Source organism: Hoplias malabaricus, chromosome 8, assembly GCF_029633855.1.
Source record: "Hoplias malabaricus isolate fHopMal1 chromosome 8, fHopMal1.hap1, whole genome shotgun sequence".
NCBI lineage: Eukaryota > Metazoa > Chordata > Actinopteri > Characiformes > Erythrinidae > Hoplias > Hoplias malabaricus.
The window spans coordinates 37,835,132-37,855,537 of NC_089807.1; the positions used below are offsets into that span (position 1 = coordinate 37,835,132).

Consider the following 20,406-nt stretch of genomic DNA (forward strand, 5'->3'; position numbering starts at 1 on the left):
AGACAGAGAATGTCGAGCTTACGGTCGAGGAGGATGTCCCGGAGGAGGAGGCTTTTATCAGTAAGGGACTGAGTGTTGAGAAGCCTGACGTTAACTTCACAATGGGCTGTGGGTTCCATGATGTTAGCCAACCTAGATATCCTGACTAAGACAGCACGGTCCACTGTCCTGTCAGGGTTTCTCCAAGGGTGACGAGATTTAGACCAGATAGACGACCAAGGAGTCGTCAATGTGGAAGTTCTGTTGAGACTTGCAGTGGATGTATCTGCGTCGAGGAGGCTGGGCAATGTTCGGGTAAATGTGAAGCACTGGTGGCATAAGGGGCAGGTGGAACCGCAGCTTGAGAATACTGGTGTAAGGTTGCAGATGGATGAAGTACTGTGGACAATACAGCCCAAGCAAGGACAAACCTTACAGCCAAGTCATTAATCCACATGGTGAAAAAGTAGAGTTAGGAGACAGCAGGCAGCGTCTGGGAGCAGAGCGATTCGCATACAGGTAATCCAGTCAAAAATTAAAGTCGTTCTGGTGGGAGGCTGGGTTGGAGACCAAGCTCTGGCATTAGACAGATCTCAGAAGTCACAAGCTTGAAGGGGCAAAAATCATAAAATAGTATTAAATAAATAACATTATTTACATAATTTACATAAACTGCAGTTGTGATTATTTACATAAAGTGCAGTTGTGAAATGACATTATGATTATGTATTGTGATTAAAGTGCAGTTGTGATATGACATTGTGATTATGGAAGTTAAAGTAACCATATATACATATTGAAATATAAAACATGTAAACAAAGTAACATTGTGTAGGTGATGCATTAAGTACTGAGGGATAAATTAAATACAACTTTACAGAAGGTGCAATGTAATGATTTAATGCAATGTTTGGTGATGAAAATGTTTGGTGTTTGCTAATGAAAGGTGCAATGTTTGTTTAAAGTGCCTGAATAGTGTTCATCCGGATAACAGCCTCAGGAAAAAGCCTGTTAGTGCGGGAACGGAGGCTCCTGTAACGTCTGCCAGATGGTAAAAGGCTGAAAAGTCCATGATTTGGGTGGGTGATGTCCTTGACGATGTTTCTTGCCCTGCCCAGGCAGCGTTTATGGTAGATGTCCTTGATGGTAGGTAATTCGGTGCCTATGATGCGCTGTGCTGTTTTTACCACCCGCTGGAGAGCTTTGCGGTCTGCAGCACAGCAACTGCCGTACCATACAGAGATGCAGTTGGTAAGTATGCTCTCGATGGTACAGCGGTAAAAGTTCACTAATATCCTGGGTGACAAGTGAGCTTTCTTCAGACTCCAAAGAAAATAGAGGCGCTGCTGCGTCTTTTGATGAGGAGTTCAAGGACCAGGTGAGATCATTGGAAATGTGAAGACCAAGGAACTTGAAACTGGACACCTGATCCACTGCAGATCCGTTGATGTAAATGGGGGCGTGAGCTTGGTTCCTAGTCCGTCTGAAGTCCATGATGATCTCCTTTGTTTTGAGCGTGTTTAGTACCAGGTTATTGTTGTGGCACCACAAGGACAGATGCTGTACTTCATCCCGGTAGGCTGTTTCATTATTATCTGTAATCAAGCCTATCACCGTGGTGTCATCTGCGAATTTGACTATGGTGTTTGAACCATAGGCAGGTACACAGTCATGGGTGAAGAGAGAGTACAGAACCGGGCTCAGAACACAACCTTTTGGAACGCCAGTGCTCAAGGTGATGGTTGATGAGTGAAGGTTGCCTAATCTAACAGATTGGGGTCTGTTAGACAGGAAGTCTAAAATCCAGTGGCAGAGTGATGTGCTGATACCCAGTTGGTTGAGTTTGGATATCAGCATAGATAGAATCACTGTGTTGAATGCAGAAGTAAAATCGATGAACAGCATTCTCACATATGAGTCCAGGTGGGTTAGTGCAGTGTGTAGTGCTGTTGAGATAGCGTCCTCGGTGGATCTGTTGCTACGATAGGCAAACTGGTGTGGGTCCAGCGTAGCAGGCAGGCAGGATTTCAAGTGGGAAAGAACTAGTCTTTCAAAGCACTTGGAAATTATTGGAGTGCAACAGGTCGAAAGTCATTTAACTCTGAAGCAGTAGAGTGCTTAGGGACAGGCACAATGGTGGCAGACTTAAAGATGGATGGTACAGCTGCCTGGGCAAGCAAAACATTAAAAATGTGAGTGAAGACACCCGCAAGTTCCACAGCACAAGCTCTTAGCACACGGCCAGGTACATCATCAGGGCCAGCTGCCTTTCATGCATTCACTCTGCTCAGCATGCGACTGACGTCTGAAGTGGAAAGTACAAGTGGGTTGTCGTCTGATCGTTTATTGAAGATATCTTGTTGCCCTGGTCGAACCGAGCGTAGAATTTGTTCAGCTCATCAGGGAGTGAAGCACTGTTGGTAGATGGAACAGGGTTGGCTGGTTTATAGTCAGTCAGGGTGTGAATTCCCTGCCACATACGCCAAGGGTCAGAGGAGGTAAAGTGCTCCTCAATCCGGCGTTTGTAGCAGTGCTTGGCTATAGCTATTCCTCTCCTCAGGTTAGCTCTGGCCAAGCTGTATGCTTGCCGGTCTCCTGATCTGAAGGCAACATCTCTGGCTTTGAGCAGAGTACGAACCTCTCTGTTCATCCAGGGCTTCTAATTAGGGAATGTTATTATTGTCTTTTGTGATGTCACTCTGTCCACACAGTTGTTGATGTGTTTCAGGACAGAGTTAGTGTAGGTGTCCAAATGGATGTGTGAGCCTGTGGTGGCTCGGGCAGCATACTCACTCCAGTCGGTGTGCTGGAACTGTTGCTGAAGGAAGGAGTCAGCCCCATCCATCCAGATCTTTACAGTTCTGGTTGAAGGCTTAATCCTCTGCATGACTGGAGTGTATTTGGGAAGCAGGAACAAAGAAAGATGATCGGAAAGTCCAAGATGGGGGAGGGGTGTTGTTTTGTATGCATTTGCCACGTTTGTATAAACTTTGTCCAAAGTTTTTTGTCCCCTTGTCGTGCAGGAGACATTCTGAAAAAATTTTTGGTAGTCCAGATTTTAAATCAGAGTTGTTGAAATCTCCTGATACAAAAAGCTCCATCCGGGTGTGTATTTTGCAATTTGGTGATAGAAGCACAGAGACACTCCATAGCCGAGTTAGCGTTAGCGTCAGGAGGCACGTAGACTACGGCTGAAACAATACAGCTGAACTCACGGGGCAGGTAGAAGGGTCTGCATTTAATGATCAGGAACTCAAGGTCTGCAGAGCAGTGGGTTTCCACAACAACAGAGTCCATGCACCACGCTTTGTTTACTTAGATACAGTTTCCTCCGCCGCGGGTCTTGCCCGTAGTCACGCTTGACCGGTCAGCTCTGAACAGCATTCGTCCCTCCATTTCCACCACGCTGTCCGCCACATCGTCCCTTAGCCACGTTTCCATGAAGAACATTAAATTACAGTCCCTGAGCCAGCTCTGTGTGAGGGTCCAGATTTTTAATTCATCCAGCTTACCCGGCAGCGAGCGAACATTCGCGAGAAAACGCTAGGTAATGCTGGCTGGTGTGGGTTTAGCCTTAGCTTAGCACGTAAGCCACCGCGCTTCCCTCGTCTTTGTTTACGCTGGCGTCGCCGGCGTCGGATCCTTCCGGTTGGCAAGATTGACTCGCTTGGTCCCGGTGTTCGGGTCATCTCTGGTGGAAGCTGGTTGAAGTCGAACTGATGCGTGAATCCGGTGTTTGTGCAGTGAATGTTAATTTCCAAAAGGGTCTGTCTGTCGTAGCTGTAGTTTGCAAGAGTTATTTGCGCAAGAAAACTGGAGATAGCTAAGTGAATAAATATAATATTACTAAAACTGGTAAGACGCTGAGCCTCGCGGTGTGATCGCGACGCCATCTTGGTCTTGGGAGAACCATAGGTTTATTTAGTGTGATCTTTTCCATTTTTGATTCAGTTGCATTTAAACAGTAATTATGTGGCATAAACGTATTCAATACGGTGTTTTCTTTTCTAAAGACCATTGGCTACTCAAATATGTAATCACTTGAGGTTCTAACTGATATTTGATATTTTCTTGAAACTGCCCATGTTTTGACCAACATTTTACCCAGCACCTGTTTTTTTTTTTTTTTTACATATTTCTCAATGTCCAGCATTCAAAACATATTCCCACCTCAGATATCTTTGGAGATATTGTTAGTCTGGGGAGTCTGTTAGTTGAAAACATAAGCATTTTGATGATAATTTATTACATGGCATATTACTGTGACAAAACAAATGAGTAGCATTAGACTGACTTATTTTTCTTGATATTCTAAGATCTAGGATGTATGACTGATAAAGCTCTGACAGTCACAGCAGGCCCAGACTTTCAGGAATTTAATTCAGGGCCAATATGGACAATATCCCAACAAATAAAAAAAAAAAAAGAAACCTTCCTTGTTTCTCTGTTTTAAGATTTGTTGGTTTTGGATAAATAATTTCATTAGAGAAATTATTACAACTTTTCCACTTTTGCATTTTGATATAAATTAGAGCCTGATGAGCAGCTGAAACTGTTAATATTTTATCAGGAACTTTACCTTCAGTCTCTGTTATTGTGCTCCACTTGGGTGCAATGGCTGATTCCACTCAGAACATTGATTCTGCTGATGATTTGAAAACAACAGAGGTGAAAGCTCAGAAGTTAGTGAAGAGTTTAGGGGACACAATGCGCCATGTCAACACCTCCTCTGAGCTGAAAGGGACAGGTGGAAAGAGGTCTAGGAATGATGACACAACAGCCATGGACGTACAAAAATCCCAGAGAGCTATCAAGGTCTTATTCCTTGGAATGACCAGCGTAGGAAAGACCTTAAGTATCAGGACTCTTCAAGGAAAAGGTGTGCAGATTGAATGTGACGTTTACAAATACAACACCGCTGGACTGAGTCTGCAGCTGATAGACACTTCAGGATTTGATGAAAGTCCAGAAAAAATCAAGAAGACCATCACTGACTCTGTATCTACTTCTCAACCCCATGTCATTATCTTAGTGATGCCTGTTGGCCACTTCAGTCCAGCAACAAAGAAAACATTGCAGCATGTTCATTATCTCCTGGGGCAGAAGGCCACAAAACACACATTGATTCTCTTCACTAGAAAGGATGATCTGGAAGACAAAACTATTGAAACTTTTATTGAGGAGAATGAAGACCTCAGTGAATTTGTGCACAGGAACAAGATCAGATTTCACGCTTTCAGTAACAGAGACACCAGCGATCAGAGACAAGTAGAAGAGCTGCTGCAGAAGATTGACGACTTGTACAAGGCAAATAAGGAAGAACCTTACAGAGCAGAAGACATTTGTTTACATCCAGTCCAGAAGAAAGGTGAATATACAATTATTCTGTAATAAAAGAGCATCTAAACCTGGGGCCGTATCCACAAAACAAAATCATATCTGATCATTTCCTAGCTAGGAGTTTTAGTTTTGTTTTTGTTTGGAGTTTTGTAGGAGTCAGAAGAACTATTTAGTAAACAGTGTGGTTGGTTTGATATGTTGCTACAGGTGACATTATGTTAAAGAATGATGCTTGACAGTGACTCGTTGAAAACTGAGCTGTGTGATGAATTCCGGACCATAATCACAATTTACTTTTCAATATTAAACAAAATTAAAATAAAACTCTAATTGGATTCATAATTACGTAAAAGTATACATTCCTTCTCAAGTTAGTTGGTACATCAGCGTAATCTGTTAGAAGGGACTAAGTGTAACTCACATGTCATTACAGGGTCTAAATAGATATTAGCAGCATAGTAATGTCTAGTCGTCTAAACAGTAATATTTCCTAATGCATACATCATTACCTATATTACAAGTCTTAAATAGAGCCTATGAAATGTTTATTTTGGTTCCTTAAAAACCCCTCAGTGAACTGTTATATAAACCTTTTCACCAAATTTAATTATTAAGAATAATTCAGATATATTAATCTTAAAGAGTGAATGTGTTGGATTTATGAGTCTGAAGCTCTGTGGCTAAGTCTCTCACCATTTCTGTCAGTGGTACATGGCAGTGTTGGCCGCTCTAACACCAGCTTTGCAGGCCTGGAGAGGAGCACTGGTACACTGCTCACTGAGAGTGATGGGTGAGGATTTAAAGCTTCTTACCATTTGGACAAAACACATTCATAAATGATTTGTATAATCAAAGCCTGGACGTTTCTTTTTTCAGGACCAGGAGTTCAGTTGTAACTCAGAGCTGTTCTGCCCTTTCTCCTGCCACTGCTCCCCTTGTCCCTCTTGATTCTGCCTTTGACCCATCCTTTCCTCCTCCTGCTGCCACTGTCCCACTCACCCACTTTGATTGTGCCTCTTCCCCCATTGTTCCTGTACCATGTTTAACCCCTGATAAAAGCCCCATTCCTGCAGCAGCTGGAACAACACGAGCAGAAAATCTGTTGGAGCAGAAATTACAACTTGAAATTAATTTGCTCCAAAACAAGCACAGGCTCGTGGACTTGAAGAAGGATTACTATTCTCTTAAACTAGAGAAGCTAAAAAACACTGTGCGTTGAATAAAACACTCCATACTGGGTGTACAGTTGTATTTAATGTTGTAGAAAACAATTTTATTACTTTGTATTAGTGGACAAATATCCTTAAATGAATATTAGTTAAAATTAGAAAGTATAATTACATATTCATTGTATGAAACCTTGTATTTTATATGTACTCATATGACTGACTCAGTATTTACACCTTTCTAAATTCTTAGACTTCTAACATTGAACAGATCTGCACTTAGGTTTTCAGCATGCTGATATAAATTACAAGTGTTAGCCAGGACAGCTGAACTTTAGGGGCATTTTGACCTGAAGTGCATTAGTGACTCCTCTAAATTTTGATGACAGAAAAGGAGTGTGGGAAAGAAAGGTACTTGTCAGAAGGGCATGATGAGTGTTTTGGGGTCACAGGTGCATGGGAAACTTGCACGCGAGAAAGCTGAGTACTAACATGTCTTATTATGCATATTAATATATGTTAATCAGCCAGAAACGCCTCACCACCAGGCTATACGTCATATGGCGTATAAATGTTGGACTCAGATCTTGAGAGCTCAGAACTTTGCGTGGAAAGGGCATTAGGATGTTTTTCATGTATTAAGTTCTCCTGGATCCAGTATTGTTAAATAAATACTTTGATTTGCTTTGAACTTCACTCGACTGGTCTCTGCAACACTTCCGGAACGACCACGCCTCCCGGGAGAGAGAGGGTGTATTTTGAACCTTTTGGAGATCTTCTAAATTTTAATTACTTTGGGAACGGTCCAAAAGAACATTTTAATCTTCATTAAACAGAAAATTAAATTACTCTCACTGCATGATGGTTTTGAGGCTGTAGAGGAGGTTGAGGGCATTTGTAATTAATACAGTACGACTCACAGATGACAGTATTCCTGTTTCATCAGCACTGCATAACTGTGTTTTCCTGTGGCCAAGTTACCATTTACCTGGGGTAGTATTGTATTGTTTGTTGTAGTAGAGGTGACTGCAGTCCTGAGTTACTCAGCAATCTCTGTAATACCCTTGTGATTGAGATGGTCCTTTTGCAGAAGCATTTAATAAATGTCAAAGTGATTTTTGTTTGTTTGTTTCGGTTTTGTGAATACAGCCCCTAATGTGAAAATATGCATTTTATAGAAATGTTCATTGTATTATTTATTTATTATTATTATTTTTTTTTACAGAAAGAGAAGCTGGAAAATGCAGACTAATTTAAAAATGTAAAACATTTAATAGGAAAGGAAAACAACTGAAGAACAAATGATGGAGTGCTCCAGTTTCTATATATTTATTTTATAGGTTTAATACCTTTTTCATAAAAACAACTCAGAACATTATTTGTACTTTTATGATTCTCTGATTCCTTTATGCATTTAAAAATGTTTCTATACTATTGAGTTTGTCTCATAAAACCGTGATAATTTTTCCAATTGGAAACATGTGCTCTTTATATTTCTCATTACAATATTGTGTGTCACTTTTGATCTTTTACTTTGTGTCTCAAATCCTCGTGGTGTTACAGTAAATATGCAATTATTTGCAAATAATTAATTCTGCTATTAAAGAAATTAATAAAAGGAATATTTTTGTTCACTGAACTTTTCCATTACACGAGCAAAACCATATGGATCTATCGTCTGTCTTTGAGACTGTAAATAGTGTAATGTTTCACTAGAGGGCGCTATAGCTTTGATTCCTGGGGCTGAGCTGAGGATTCGTTGAGGGACGTGGCAACCCTGAATTACTTTGTTTATCCTACTCTCTCTCGCTCTCTCTCTCTCTCTCTCTCTCTCGCTCTCATTTTTAGGGTTCAAGCACTCAGTGCGCTGAACCCTATTGTATTTGTTACGGTTTTTATTATTATTATTCGTTTTCTCCTGTAAAAGTCGTTGTGCGGAAGAGACCGTAGGTCGTACAGACGCCCCACTTGGAGGGTAGAGGCTTCCGCATTTAAACCATCTGTGACAGTGAACACACACACACACACACACACACACACTAGTGCACTAGGGGCTGTGAACCTACATCCAGAACAGGGGGCAGCCATCCCTTGAGCCTGGGGAGTTGCGGGTTCGGTGCCTCAGCCGTGGTTTGAAGGAGGAGGACAGTTTTTCTGCTGGTCATGACCTCTCAGTACTGAAGCTCTGTTCTCTAACCATTAGACCATGGCTGCCTGCATGTTTATTACAGATGCAGACTATTTTATAATCAATGTATAAAAAAGACATTCTATCTGTGGTTAATGTATTAAACTTGGTTGTTAAATGGTTAATCTTACTAACAAAAATATGTTAAAGGCTTAATGTCGATGGGTGTAGAAGATAATGTAACGTCAGTATCCGTAGAATCTGAGGTTTAACAGTGTAAAGGGATGTGGGTTCACTATTTGGCAAACTACCAGTCACTGTAGCCCTTTCTATCAATGTGTTTTAAATTATTTTAATGACTTTACAACCTAATTAATAAACCATTATTAAAAGTGTGTAAGTAATTTAAAGACTTTTATAAGTGTGGTAGTTTTCTAAAGTGCTACAATTTTGTCTCCTATCATGTCTTTTTCTGATTCACCAAACTAGCAATCTTTGCGTTTTTGTTAAGCTCTGACATATGTATCTAATAGAATCAGCCATAGCATGAGCCCAAAACTGGTGTCTTTCAAACACCACATTCTTGTTTGATCAGCAGTATATCACGTATTGTCTCTTCACCCTCTTCATGTGGAATAAGTAATGGATTATACACTTGTAAAGCCTCTTTCTCCAGTGAATGCAACAAGGTGGCTATCTTTATCTTTACCTGTTTACTCTCAGCACCACTTGTGGTCATGTACATGTGGATCTTTTGCACCCATTTCCTTCATTAATTCATTCATTCATCCATTCATTCATTCATTCATTCATTCATTATCTGTAACCGTTCATCCAGTTCAGGTTTGCGGTGATTTCCTTCAATGTTCTCTGATGTTTCCAGAAATAGTGAGTAGCTGTGGGTGTTTAAACTGATTCATGATGCAAGAGTAGGCTTATAGTACAGAGCGCTATCCGTGTACAGTCCTCTAAATAATAATTATATAAAAAATGATAAAATAATTGTTTTTTTGTCTTTCCTCAAAATTCCTGGACGAATCTCAGTCCCAAAACACTCTCAATAGAGAACCTGCCACTTTGGAAACCATGTGGTATCCTTTACTCGTAATGTGGAAGTATAATAAATATATATGGCGTCTGAATGTTGGAGTGAAAAGACTATTGTGAACTATAGACACGCACAGCCAGGAGATTCATGCACTTAATAACAATGCCTCAAGATTGTGAACAACTGTTGAGATGGCACACCCTACTGTGTATATGTGATAGGTGCAGCTTTTTACAATTAGTGCAGAACACAATATACTACAAGATAGTGGCAAAAATGTTGTGGTTGCTGGTAGGAATGAGAGTGAGCTGGGCCCTATGTGAATACCTAATGGACTTATATTTTACATCTGTGAATAATTACAATTAATAGACGTGACCGACCTCATGGAACTGGCTTGTAACACCTTCACTTATGGTTAGGAATGGCACACCAAGGGGTTTAGCACATACATACTCACATGTAGCTATTGCTCCACAAGGGGGTGCTAATACATAAAAAATTAGTACACCTTTAGGTACTGTACCTAACCATGCATGAGTGACTATGTATTTGAATGAGTTCCAAGCCTGGTTCTTGAGATGTGTTGAATCATTTAATTTCACAATTTACAAAAAGAGTCTTTAAATCCAACACTTGTCAACTGCAGGATTTATAGTCTATACATCACAAACATTGAGTTTGTTGTTTGGATTTTTTTTTTTAAAGAAACATTTATTCCTAAAGCCAAAGAGAGACAGCTTCATTAACATTTGGGAGGAAGAATAAACAAACAATATAAAAAAGAATTCTTGGAAAACCAAACTAACTTTGCCATAAAACTGAAAATCCTTTTAAAGTTGTTAATGAAAGATCAATTTGGACTAATTCTGTTGTTCAAAGGGAAACATTCAGTTGACACACCTTTCTTAGCTATTAGAAATCTGGAATATTTGATAAAATAGACATTTGCCATTGTATTATATTGCAAGTATAAATAATTACACTGCATTGACTAAAACTTGAACAATAAAAGAAGAGCTGCCACTGCTGAATTTATTCTTGATTTTTAAAAAAGGTTTTAAAACTTGTAAAAACATCTCCAGCCTGTTCAACATTATGGAAAAATATTAAAACTCTGTGGTATTTCGTGATTTATCAAGCTTGTAAACTATGAGAGCAGAATGCACATCTAAGGAACTCTTACAAATCTGACCTTCACGCCTACAGAGCACCAAAGCAGGGAATGTAGTATGGCATGCAGGACGGTAGGATGGCATTGTTGCTTTACACTCAGCATATCATAAATCTGTAAGGCATCAAAAACGGAAAAACAATCAAAAATAGCCTGAATGGGAATCACATCAAAGCCATAGACTTTGTGAAAATATGAAGAAATATTCTACATATATATGTACGTGTAGTACCTTAGTAAAAATGTAGACACATATACCTTTTGTCATAACTAAATAACACAGGAGCCCCTGTCTCTTTGGAATTACCAGTAACCATTTTAATTTAAAGTCCACTCATACTGTGTGCTTTATTTCACCAGTTTTTGAACATTCTTTCTTTTCAGGCAGTTATAATATTTCTGAAAGCTAAGCAGGCACTGCAGTAGGACAGCAAGAGCTACACCTGCAAATGTAGGACTACATTATTTAATGATTTCAACAAGGACAGTATTGTTTACACGATTAGAATTTCTCTCTGGATGTCAATACTCCACATGTAAAATAGTACATTGATTTATTAGAACACAGAAATAACAACAACAACAACAACAAAAATATATAAAAAAGGTAAACAATCTTATATGCATAGCAGAATATACACTGAGACAGAACATCATGTTTTTTTTATTAAATTGTCCATTTAAAAAGCAAAAAATAAAAAATAAATGAATAAACTGAATAATAAAAAAAAGTTAAATGCCAAGCATATAGAATAACAACATAATTTATGGAAAATAAATTTGTGAGAATGTATATCACTTTATCTTTTCTGTGCTCCTTTTTATGTAATGATTTATAATGAGTTCATCAAGTTCTGCACTACAGTATTGTACATGGACTGCTGTTTTCCTGTTTTTCCCTCAGCTTCACCTTCAGTGCAGCTATTTTTCTATCCTCCATTTCCAGTGTAAACAGCTCATAGTTGTAGTAGGTGTGGTTGTTAAGACTCAGCATGTTGTAAATCTTGTTGAAGAGGTCTTTCACCTGAGTGTTGTCAGTCCTCTCCCTGTTGTTGAACAGATGATATCTCTCTCCACATGCAGAGATCAACTGTTTCAGTTCAGGTCCAGCTTCTTCAATGTAGGTTTCAATGGTCTTGTTGTCATACTCAAGATCATCTCCACGAGTGAACAACACAATCATTTGCTTGTGCATTCCCTCGCCAAAGACCTGCTGAAAGTTCCTCACAGTGTTTTTCTCCTCTTCAGTGAAACGCTCCACAGCAATAACAAGAAGAAAGGCGTGTGGGCCAGGAGCAGCCATCCGAACCCCTTTCACAGTCTCCTTTATTATATCTTCATTAGACATGTTTGTGTCATACAGACCTGGGGTATCAATGACTGTTACAGTCTGACCGCTGATTACTCTTGTTTCCTCTGAGCAAGAAAATGTAACAGAAGAGGCTCTGGAATTAGACTTGAATGCATTCTCACCCAGAATGGTGTTACCTGTAGCACTTTTACCAACCCCTGTCGTGCCCAGTAGGACTAAACGCCATGGTGCACTGCCTTTAAATAGAAAAAATAAACAAAAGTCATAATATTATGTTAATTTACCTGCTTTATATTATTCTGCTTTATTGTTTGAGTTTATGTTTATTTTAAACTGATGTTCTGCTGAAAATAAACTGCCTTCAAATTATATTTAAATATATTAAAAACACTCACCAGTGGATGCCATGACTGTCGCACTGAGGGTATTGTTGGAGGTTTGTACTGTTAGTTGTTTTACTATGAATTCTTCATATGAATTCGTTTTTATCTTCTGGGATTTTATAGGACCCTGTTCAGCTGGTGACGCCTCCTGTTTTATGTACTCTTTCATGATTGGATACTTGAATTCTTGAGCTCTTCTTTAGAGCTATAAAAACTCTCAGGGTACTTCCTCCTCTGTCTGTTTCTGAGCTTACTTTAGAACGGTGAGTGCCTGATGTTGTTTTATCAATTATACAAACTTAATTTTAATATAGAATATAATTCTTTTTGGCATGACTGACTTCATTAATGACTCCAGACTCTTCTCCAGTAAAACAGTTTGTTCATGTTTCTTTTGTTGAGCTTAAATGCCTTTACTGAAACAGTGCTTTTTTATTTCTCTGTTTAAAGTCTTGTTTGTTTGGGATAAATAATTTGACAACAATACAATAAATTAGAGTATGATAAGCAGCTGAAACTCTTAATGTTTTGTCAGGAAGGTTATCTTCAATCTCTGTGATTGTGTTCCACTGAGGTGCAATGATTTATTCCACTCTGATTTTGATCCGCATTGATTCTGCTGATGATTCAGTACAGATTGTTTTAATTGGCCGTACAGGCTCGGGTAAGAGCTCCTCTGGAAACACTTTACTGGGCAGGACACATTTCATTTCACAAGCTTCTGCAAAGTCAGTGACACTGATGTCCCTGTTGTTTATTTGCTGTATTGTGAAGACAGGTGATGGAAAAGAATCTAGCTCAGACACGGGTAAAGGTGTAAATACATCTTTATTTACAGAAACAGTGTCTTATGGGTTCTTAAGGATCCCGTGAGAGAGGTGTCCAGTTCAGTGCGTGCTCGTCTGCCCCTCTGTCCGTTCTTGGCTAGCACTCCCATCTGTATGATTCTTAACCTTTCCAAATGTGGTAATAAGGAATCTGGTCTACATTTGCACATTCAAGGGACTAAGGGAGGGGTAAAAATTTATAGTCTCTATCCTCACTGAAAGCTTATCCTAAACATTTCTCTCTTTGGAGCACAGACACAGAGCATATGTCTAAACATACAGAACAGTGACCATTTCGTAATGCTGCACTTAAGGCCTTATGTTTAAATATACGCCATTTCCTCCCTTCGAGACTGTCTCGTAAAATTAAGCAATCCATACATGTTAATGTCATAACAAATAAATGATACATCCCTATAAACAATTTTAGCATTACTTGAATTATGATATAGCAAAATAGTGTAGTGCATGTATGGAGTTTGACTGGAATGAGGAAGCTGTGCTTAACACCAGACCCACTCACAGGAATGCAGCTCCAGGAGAGCATTGTGTGTGTACAAAGAGACAGGATGAGAATTAAGAGACACACGTGTGCTGAGCTTAAATTATGTAAATAATACCAGTAATAATTTGAATAACATACACATAAAATAAGGTAGGGAATTAATGTGGATAAATTAACATGTATATATTTTTGTCTAGCAAATTTGTATTACAGGACAACCAAAATAAAGCTGAAAACAGGTGGAGCCATCAATACAAGGTAGAAGGAGAAAGACAGAGAGAGAGAGAGAGAGAAAAGCCAAACTGAGTAAGGGAAGTGTGAATTTATTCTCACATATATACACATACACATAATTAGTTTGATTATACTACAAACACACAGTTTAAGTTGAAGTAGTGAAGTAAAAAAATGGGGAATAAGTTAATGAAACCCGAAAAAGATGAGATTACACCATTTTTCCTGATGTTGTCTGAAGGGATGGGAACGAAGGCAGAATTGTCGGAATGCATGAAGCAGTGGAATAAAAAACAGCCAAAAAATAAAAGCAATGGACGCTTTGGGGTTCATTTGATGTTGAATTATGTCAGGAGGTGAGAGAGATGGTGGAAAGGAAAATTACTAGAACTAAGGCCCAGGTAGGGAAGAAAACTACGTTGCTTAGCTATAATACAAGCTTTTGAAACTCATGCAATTAAAATGAGAGGAAAAAGTGCAGGAGAAAGAAAGGGAAGTCCCTGGAAAAGATAAGAGACACATGGACAAAGGAAGACGGAGAGTTAAAGATAGACCTCCACCATATGCCCCTGAAATAAAGTGTGCAGCAGACAAGACAGCCAGAAGCACAACAGTATCAGAAAACTCCTGTATACTGCTGGACTTGTGGTAAGCCAGGCCACTACAGTTGTGATGGCCAGAGTCAAGAATGGTATTGAAGGTGCCCAGGAGACCTAAGGGGGGAGTCTCTAAATTTGGTTGCCTCAACAGTGGCAAATGAAGAACCAGTAGTGCCAATTAGCATAAATGGTCAACACTTTGTGAACAAAGTGATTCAGAAAATCTCACAAGCACTGAGAATCAAACACAGTCTAGGGTGTGTTTATCATCCTCAGTCACAAGGCAGAGAAGAAAGGCAAAATGGAATAACTTGTGCAAAGATTGCAAAGATTATGGCAGACAGTAAACAGAAAACAGAAAATAAACTCTAGCATTGATGAGCATGAGAATGTCAACCAACAGAGTCACTCACCTAACGCCTCATGAAATGTTAACTGGTCGACCAATGCCAGTAACATATTTGAAGGGACCCACCCGTGGCCCCAAACTTGAAAAGTTGAAAAAGAACTACAAGAGTATGTCAAATGTCTGACAAAAATCCACAGAGAGATTTTCAATCAGGTAAAAGGAGCCACTGGAGGGAGGACCTTGACTATTGCTGATGAAAAACTGAAGGAAGTGTAGACTACGTCTACGTCAAAACGTTCAAGAGAGGCTGGACTGAACCCAGACGAGAAGGACCATTTGAAATGATTTTAGCTACTCCAACCACTGTAAACGTAAAAAAGAACGAAAAGTCTGGATTCACCTTAATCATTGTTCCAGAGCTCCAGATCTGTTAAAACCACTCACATCAGCTACACCCACTGTGCAACAACAAAGCACAGACACAGGAGCAGAAGCAAGGGACCAGACAACGCCAGCACCAGACGTCATCAAGCCAGGTCCAAGTGGAGTACAAAGACCAGTAACTAGGAGTGTCACTAGAGCTACACCACCATCAGCTGATGACTCTGACTGATTGATGTTTTGAGTCTAGGCAACAGTTGGCAAACAGTCATCACTCATTTTTTTATTTTATTTTATTTATTTATTTTTTAGCTCAGTTTGAGGAGTGAGCCAAGCGCCGCCTCTGCTGCAGTAACAAAATAACAGGACAACTAATTAACTCTGACAGAATAACTTGACATTATGCCTGGTTGGCATCCATTTAGACATCCTGGACTTTGTGGACTGAGGGGAACCACTTGTGTATTGTTTATGTTGTCTAGTATCATTGTGATAATCATTCTGTCTGCAGGTATTTCTTACACAAGTTATGGCCCACAAGGTAACTTGAATGATACACGTGTTCACACCACTAAACACATCCACACAGGTTAGAATAAATGACACAGATCCAGTTCTAATTTCACTCAAACGTGAGAATATTCTGCAGTACAGCAGACTTGGAACACATCAGGATTAGTTTGTGAATGCTACTGTCCAATAAATAGTCAGCAGATATGCATGGGGACATCAAGTCTTTCACCAGGAGAATACAATGTGCTTAATGAATGGACATTGGTGAGAGGAAATAGGAAGTACACAAAGTCAATGACATGCTTACATAAGCCAGGTATATCAAATTGTACTCAAATCCCAAATTGTGTCAATCCAGCTTCAGCAAAACCAAGACAACAGTCTCATAAGATACGTTGTGCCTTGGCACTAATAATGGTACATCACCTACATCAGTCCAAGATAGAGCAAGGTTATTTTGTGAAATATCAGAATTTAGGAGCTAATGATACAATTACAAACATAAAGGGCAAGTTCCACTCAACTAGGAACTCAAAAAAAATTCATGAATGTCACTATAGGTGCTCTAGCTTCTTTGGGCCAGCAGATAGATGCAACTTCTAAAATGGTGGTACAAAATAGGTTTGCTATTGATTCTATGAGAGCTCCAGGTGATGGTGTTTGTGTTCTGTTTGGAGAAGAGTGTTGTACTTACATTCCTATGAACACTGCTGAAGATGGTAATTTCACTACATTTATGACACAATTAAAGGAATTGAGAGATGAACATGTGGCCAACACAAAGGGAGGAGTCCCTGGAGAGGGATGGTTGTCTTAGCTATTTTCAGGCCAATGGAAAGCTGTGTTGATTAGAATGGGTATGTTTTTGATTTTGTTTTTTTTAATTTTGTTTATATTGGGAAGTTGTGTTATGCCATTTATTCGCAGTATGGTGGGTAAGATTATGTCTGGACTCACAGGACAGTATCCCGTACTTCAACCTGTACAATCCAGTGGATCTTCTCGAACTATTCATGTGACATGTCCTTACACCAACTCGGATCATCAAGCCATCTGACTTAGGTGAAGTGCTAGAAACCTGTCCCTATAGTTAGCAACGTGCCTATCCACGTGATGTAAAATTACAATAATCAGAGGACAACGTCTTCAGGAGTAAACACCTTCTTTGCATGTTTTATGCTATCCATGTATTTACTCATATGTTATTCCTTTTGTTATTGATTACTGTAATCCATTATCCATATATTCATTTGTATTTACTCATGAGAAAATGCAGTTGCACATGTCATTCTTGTTTATTAGGAACAGGGATAGTTAAGCTTGCTAAATATTTACATATACATTACTCCCAGACAGACTCTGTATTGTAACGTAGTCAATAGTAGGATGTAATTTGGCCTATTGGTTATGTGAATGAGTGTGAAGACAGGGCCATAAGGCCTGAGCAGTTGTGGAACGCCCATATAATGGGAGAAAGGAGGACCTGACAATTCAGCATTACGGACCCATTACCCAAGGGGAGGGTTTGTGCTTGATTGATGAGCATGGTCTATGTATATAAGCTGTGCAAGCCACCAGTTTTGACTGACTCTTAAAGTCACCCTGGACAGTTTGTCCAAGGACAGTCGACATTTCCAAAAGTTGTTATAGTCGTCCGTGCTGGGACGTGTATTAAGGGTACCTGTGTTGTTAACTTTGCTGTGTTGTGAAGACAGGTGATGGAAAAGAATCTCCGCAGACACGGTTAAAGGTGTAAATACATCTTTATTTACCAAAACAGTGTCTTACGGGTTCTTAAGGATCCTGTGAGAGGAGTGTTCAATTCAGCGCTCAAAATCTCTCTCTCCCTCCTGGTTAGGATCCCGATCTATATGCTTCTCTAACCTTTCCAAATACGGTAAACATAGAGGTTGGTTAACATTTGCATGTTCTAAGGGACTAAGGGAGGGATACAATTTATAGTCTCCTAACCTCACTGACAGTTTATCCTAAACATTTTTCTCTGTGGAACACAGACACAGAGCATATGGCTGAACATATAAAACAGTGAACATTCCCTAATACTGTGCTTAAGGCCTTATGATTAAATATACCTCATAATTTCCTCCCTTCGAGACTGTTGAAGTCTCATAAATTATAAGCAACCCATACATGTTAATGTCATAACAAATAAGTGATAACTTCCTACACACAATTTTAACATCACTTGCATTATGATGTAACAAAATTTCGTGGAGTGTGTGGGCGAAAACACCTGCCAGGCAGCCATCTTTCTTGAAAATCCTTCAAACATTTTAGACAGGAAAAATTTCCCCATGATCCCTCTGCCTAGGCGATCACAAACTGTACTCCAGTCCAATTAAATTTATTCTATATGTGTAGGGAGTTGACTTAAGTAAATGTGTATAAAAATCTCAGAAAATAAAATCAAACCAATGTCCAAATTCAGGCTGGTCGACCCATCAGACCTTCCAATGGACCTGTCCCTACCTGACACACCCCTTGGCCCTAACATCGATAAAAACAAAAACATCTGAGATTTCAATACACTTACACAGATTACATTTCATCAGTCTATAAGTCTTCATAATAAACAGTTGTTACAATTTTTAATATCACTCATATAATGGTTTATCACTATCAAAGATTACTAATAATAAACAATTCAATAGGAACATATGACATAATATTGTCTTTTCAGCAATTTTGTCTTCTGATGTGATGTTGATGACATATTGAGCTTCAGCAAGTCTTCACCATTCTGTTTCAAAGTCCTTCTGTTTTATTGTCCTCTTTTGAGTTTTTGGATCCCTGTAGCACTTCAGGAATCTCGAACAACCATCCTCCCCTACAGTGATCTTCCCCCCTTTTTTCTTTCTGGAAGAAAGAAACAACAGCGAGTATCTTTTGCAAAAATGACAGATGCAAATAAACATCAAATACAACTTTAATAATAGTAATACTAATGTAGTATTAGAGTAATTTTTTTATAAGCTACAGTGTATACTTCATCCTAGAATCTTTATAATTGATTACTAAATAATAAACCTAACAAAATAATAGAATAATGACATAATTGAATAGTAAAAATATATAATAGTTGATATTCAAAATGGATATCTTTCCACCAGGTTGTTTTCCAAAATTTCCATGTTTGTCTGAGTCAGTTCTACTTAATAATGGCATCTGTACTTGATCTCCAGGCATTACAACTCCAATCCATTTCAAAATCATAGCTTTTGCACAAGTTAACAACAGTCTACAAAAACAAAACATTATACACACTGCTAAAAGAGCTGCTCCAAAAACTTGAGCCAACATTGCTCCTAGTGGTCCTAATTTAGTAATAAATAAAGTGTACGTTATATTGTCTATATGATCTGCTAAAAATGTCACACCATACCATGGGAATAATCCTATACCCCATTTTTCTCCTATACTATTTCTCCAATGGTAGGCTTCCAAACTATGAAACTGAGCCATTTCCCCTTTCTTTCTTCTCACCGAGCTACCTTCAGAATTCCCTTCATCAGTTGCTTCAACTTTTTTGGAGAGTATAAACCTCATAAGGAAGCTTTAATGTTGCCATATAACAACAACCTGTCCACCCATATGGTAGAAATATGTATGGTAGAAGTATGCTTTATCTCCACAAACCCACCAAATATCCTTAAAATTTCCTATAGTCACATTTATAGGCAAAATGTCATACTGCACCATTAATGTTCTACTCTGCTTGCTATCTGGTGTATGAAAATTCACTTTAAACCAGGCATCCTTAGGTTTAGGCTCTTTAAAATTCATCATATAACGAGCACAATTAGATATTCCCATAAACATCCCCTGTCCATTGTGAGTATCATTGGAAAAAAACAGTCTTTAGTCCCCAAAGACTTTACTTCCATCGCATCAGGCCGTGCTGTCAGTATATTTTCATGCTGATCAAGGAAATTCACATATCAAATCATATTCACAGGTCTAAACAAATGCACTGATAAAGCCATTATTCTATCTTCTTCAGAGTTTTGCTGATATAATAACCATGATAAAACATAAGATTGACACATAGCATGCAGTGGTTCTGGTACTGTCTCTAAAATTGATGGCCATGTGCTTGGTGTTGGAACTTTCACCACACATGGACCAGTCAACATCTCACTCATTCTTACGGAATGGGTTATTTGCTGAAACCATAAATTTCTAGCTGCCCATGGGTCTGTGATTTGGAACACTGAAGAATCAAATCCATATGCTTTCCATTTTGCTTCTCTTTTCTGTAATGCATGGTAATGGTCAGTCATTTCTTTAGATGTCCAGTCAAAATCAAAAAACTCTCTCTGCCCTTCTAAAGTGATTTTCTGAGTGGTTACTAAACCATTTGAATCCATGTCTTCCATTGGGTTTCTAGCTTCAAAAGTCACTTTACTAATATTCACTTCATGCTCCATATTTAACTCTGGTCCCTGTG

At 39.0% G+C, this 20,406-nt stretch overlaps 1 protein-coding gene across 1 annotated transcript; it reads right to left on the reverse strand.

Annotated features, from left to right (window-relative positions):
• Positions 1-11,057: 11,057 nt before the first annotated feature.
• Positions 11,058-12,604, reverse strand: LOC136706151 (GTPase IMAP family member 9-like). The gene is made up of 2 exons (XM_066680102.1): positions 12,543-12,604; positions 11,058-12,383 (listed from the first exon to the last, which is right to left on the reverse strand). Exons 1-2 carry the CDS (start codon positions 12,553-12,555, stop codon positions 11,695-11,697), a joined length of 702 nt encoding a protein of 233 aa, XP_066536199.1. The 5' UTR covers positions 12,556-12,604; the 3' UTR covers positions 11,058-11,694.
• Between the last annotated feature and the right edge of the window lie 7,802 nt (positions 12,605-20,406).